We start from the raw sequence: 4,412 nt of genomic DNA on the forward strand, positions 1-4,412 counted from the left end.
GTCGGTGTTTGAGAGCCGAGGGAGGGTGTTCTTTCCCTTTTCAAACCAACCTCTGTTCCTCAAGCTGGTTGCACACTGACATCACTGGAGTTTCCCATTTAGTGTATATAAAGTCAGAGGGAAGCAAATAACTTCATATCAAAAACTCACACAAAAAGGAACAGATCTCAGAGAACTAACAGCATGGTGAAATACGAAACGACAGTAGATGTGGGAGCCAGCGCAGGGGGAGTTTATCAGACAACGGTGGCACCTGTACCAGTGAAGTCCTCCAGAAGCTGGATATGGAAGACAGTCGCCGCAGTCGTGTTTGTCTGCCTCTGCACCACCGCTGCTCTTTTCTTCGCCTGGCATACCAAGGTAAGATGAAACTTCAGTGTGGGACAAGAGTCATTATTCAAGTAACATAACAGTGTGACCTAATTTCACATTTCAAACGAGTCATTAATAAGCTACTTTTGCCGTGTCTTTCACAGAAAACAAACCAAACAGGACTTCAAAACTTTCCAGAGAAACAAATCAGCACGACGACATCAGGTAAACAACATTCCTAGCATTCCATCTCTGTTAGCACTTTTTAAAGCTAAATCTGTCTTTTTCATCCTGATCGCAACTATTTTGCATGAATTCGTACGATGTGATTTGTTTGAAATCACTCGTAATCCCTAAACCTAACTGTCAGAGGGGCGAAAGCAGATTTTATACAAATTACCAAAATGTAAAAACAGTTACGAATTGCAATTAAATGTTGTTCTTTTTACATCAAACTCCACGTTTTGCTTTTCTGGTTATATGCTAAATTATTTTACACATTAATTGGCTTCTGTTGTTAGACTCAAGACTGTGAAAACTGACACCAATCCTCTTTTCCACAGAGCAAGGAATAATGCTAAAGCAGATCGCTGAGAACACAAAGGCAGCCATTCATTTACATGGTGAGTCTCAAACTGTGTCTTTGACTTTCTCTGTGCTCCGGTGTCATATACGTCATCATCTCATTTCAAGAGTATTCTTAGTCAAGATCATCTTATCAGATACTCAAAAATCGGAGATTTCTAAAAGGCATTTGTTAGCATAGAGCTGCTAAAAGGTCTGCCGGTGGCAACGAGACTGAATGTTTCATCAAACATTAGCTAATGTGGATTTCCTAGTGTAGTGGGAAGTAATCCAATTATAGTAATATAAAGCTGCACATATTTAGTTTGTGGTGGGTGGCAAGAGGTGGGGACACTCCAATAAAATGTATGATTACTTCATTGCATGCTCTACTAAAGACAGATCTCGATCACTAACCCAAACACCCAAGAAACCTTAAACAGGCCCACTTCAATACTAGCTTATGGTCTCAAGTTTTAAGATTACAGTTAGATCTCATAGGAAAGCATTTGAATGCTGTTTTTTTTTTTTTACCATTTTGATGCATTCTAAGTGCCACCTTCTCACACATTTATCTTCTCCATTCCCAGGTGAGCGTTATAGCAACCAAGAGTCGGATTTACTGAAATGGGTCGGCGGCGTGGATCAGTCGTTTGCACAGGGCGGTCTCGAGCTGGTCAACAATGAGATTCGCATTCCTGCCGATGGCCTTTACTTTGTGTACAGCCAGGTGTCCTATGCCATAAAGTGCAACATGGACGAAGACGATGATGATGCGCCTCTGAACTTCCTCAGCCACAGCATCTACCGTTATACGAACGCAGTGGGCAAGGAGATGCCCCTGCAGAACTCGGCCCACTCCGTCTGCCAATCAAACGAAGACGGGAAGACCGTCTACAGCACCGTCTACCTCGGTGCCGTCTTCCAGCTTATGGAGGGCGATATGTTGTCAACCAAAACCACCCGTGTGGTGGACGTCGAGGATGAATATGCCAAAACATTCTTTGGAGTGTTTGCGTTGTGATTTATTAGCCACATAAGTCAAGTGACACTGGTACAAAGACAAGCGTTTTATGTTAAAACTCTGAAAGTATGTTCTCAGGGCATTTGTTTTTAAGTAGTTTGACTAATTCTGATAGTCCTTATTGCATCATGACGAAACGTTTTGGTTCTAAAACACACTAGATGCAGTGAGCGCCATGCACTGAATACCATGTACTCAGTCATGAGCACTATAACAACAGCACTACACCTCGTAAACTTATTTTAAGCTAATATGATGTTTATTATCTTAAGTATTTCGTTGTAGAAATTGTAAGGAACAATGTTTTTTTTGTGCTATATATAATTATTTATAATTTTTGAGTGTATTTAATGTATTTTATTGTCCTATTTATCTATTTATTAATGATTACATATGCTATTATTTGGAAAATTAATGTATTGAGATCTGTGATTCTAACTGTGAATAAACAAGAAGTATTACTGCAATACACTTGTCTCGTTCCTAACAGCACTCAAATAGAAGAAGCAGCTTGTGACAGGTCATATGAACACAACGGGGGATTTTTGTATTCCAGTACGTGACTTGTGGTTTTTATATCTTCCTAAAGTCTGACTTCCTTTTGTTTGTCAAAAATGAGGTCACTGCCTCTTTCCCTCACGAACTTTGGCTGCTTTTCTCCCAGGTGTGATTAGAACAAAAGCCCAGGGCAGGAATTAACAGGATTGCATCACAGCGTTACTCTTGTGAAGGGAGGAGATCTCACAACCTAAAGCAACACAATGTAACTGCGAATTTCAGGGAGTGCTTTCCAAAACACCAAAAACTACTTTTTAAAAACCAAATGAAATAGGTTTGTTGCCCTTACAGCTAAAGTAACTAGTCTTGCAAAATCAGACTAAAAGGATCGACATTGACACACTGATCGTGTTTGCACGCACCATTTTAAAATTATTATGCTTTTCCACTTTTTCAACTTTAGTGTGTGATGTTGCTGTTTGAGCATAAAAAAGATCTGCAAGGTTACAAAGCTCAAAGTCCACTCCAAAGGGAGATATTTTATTTAACAAAATCCACTTTCCAAGAACTACAACGAACGCCTCGTTTGGACTACAACGTGATTTTTCCGGACTTTATTGAAGTCCCAATTTTCTCATTCAAATAATACGTGCCCACGGAATACGCAAAAAAGGGCACGAGGCCAAAACTCATTTGTTTGACCTTCCTAAGGCTGACAAACTTAGAGTGGTTAAATTTATTTTAAACACTGTTCCTGAACATTATAACACCAGCGTTATTCTGTGTGCTGCACATTTAACGAAGAACAGCTTCCAGAACCACAATGCAGGCTACGCACAAAAGCTTCTCCTGAAATGAAGCAGTTCCCACTTTGTCGGGACAATCTGTTGTTTATGGATTACAACTTGTTAGTATGTCTTATTTTTTGTAGTAGCGTTTTCAATCATAAGTTTAGTTCCAATCATAGGTTTTATGTTGCTATGATCATGTAAACAAACGGCAAAGCTTTCCGCTCGCCTGCTTGCCAACATTAGTCAAGTCAAGTCATCTTCATTTATATAGCGCTTTTAACAATGGATTGTTTCAAAGCAGCTTTACAGAGATAAACATATAATTTAAGGTAACAGAGATTGTTTTGGTTTTATAGCGGTTCTTGAATAATGTTATTTCCAGCTAAAGTTAGTTTTGATTGATTCACCTCCGTCGAAATGATCAGACTTTAAACGCGAACCCAGAACTCCGGTCAATTTTAACATTGAGCTCATTTTTTTGTACATCTGGAGTGCTGTCAGTACAGACAAAAAATCGGTGTTGCCTACACCGTGTTATCCCATTTTTTTTTTAAATTCGCACCCTGTTGACTTCAATGGGGCAAGTTCTAAACCTGCTTTTAGCCTCTTAACAACCTTAATGTGTCATTACAAGTGCACAGCCATGTGAGTGGTGTTATTAAGAGTGACCACGGTCAATCTGACTGCAATAGATGTGAAAGATATTAATAAAAATGATGTTAATTCAGCCAGCTCACATACCTGTATTTACTTCCTGTTTTCGTTCGAAGTCCACAGTAGTCGATTGTCGAGTTCGCGCGCGCGATCATTAGTTATATTATTTACCAATGATCGCGCGCATTAAGGTTGTTAAGAGGCTAAAAGCAGGTTTAGAACTTGCCCCATTGAAGTCAACAGGGTGCGAATTTTAAAAAGAGGATAACACGGTGTAGGCAACACCGATTTTTGTCGTTTTTGTCTGTACTGACAGCACTCCAAATGTACAAAAAAAATGAGCTCAATGTTAAAATTGGCCGGAGTTCTCCTTTAACGCTGACGGCGTTCACATGCACATTCAGAATTGAGTCTATAGTAATGTGCTTTTGAAAATATGTGCGCATGTTTGTAATTCCTAAACAAACTACTTGTCTTGCCTATAAATTTTGATACAGAATTTTGTTTTATTTTATCACTTCGGGGTAGGGATGGCTGACGCGAAACAGTTGTTCCGAAGCTTTGCGAGA

The 4,412-nt window shown here is 39.5% G+C and overlaps 1 protein-coding gene across 1 annotated transcript; it reads left to right on the forward strand.

Annotated features, from left to right (window-relative positions):
* On the forward strand, positions 1–2,320 carry tnfb (tumor necrosis factor b (TNF superfamily, member 2)). Its single transcript, XM_056270750.1, has 4 exons — positions 1–360; positions 477–537; positions 876–935; positions 1,467–2,320. The coding sequence occupies exons 1-4, from the start codon at positions 184–186 to the stop codon at positions 1,898–1,900; spliced, it is 732 nt and encodes a 243-aa protein (XP_056126725.1). The 5' UTR covers positions 1–183; the 3' UTR covers positions 1,901–2,320.
* Positions 2,321–4,412: the final 2,092 nt, after the last annotated feature.

The sequence above is a fragment of the Rhinichthys klamathensis genome, unplaced genomic scaffold (assembly GCF_029890125.1).
Source record: "Rhinichthys klamathensis goyatoka isolate OS25496 unplaced genomic scaffold, OSU_Roscu_1.1 h1tg000308l_1, whole genome shotgun sequence".
Lineage (NCBI taxonomy): Eukaryota > Metazoa > Chordata > Actinopteri > Cypriniformes > Leuciscidae > Rhinichthys > Rhinichthys klamathensis.

What these genes read in the sequence shown, in the direction of transcription:
- tnfb (XM_056270750.1), top strand. Translation starts at nt 184, where the DNA reads ATGGTGAAATACGAAACGACAGTAGATGTGGGAGCCAGCGCAGGGGGA. An exon ending in TCTTCGCCTGGCATACCAAG is followed by an intron (nt 361 to 476) that starts GTAAGATGAAAC and finishes TGTCTTTCACAG; the next exon opens with AAAACAAACCAAACAGGACT. An exon ending in AATCAGCACGACGACATCAG is followed by an intron (nt 538 to 875) that starts GTAAACAACATT and finishes TCTTTTCCACAG; the next exon opens with AGCAAGGAATAATGCTAAAG.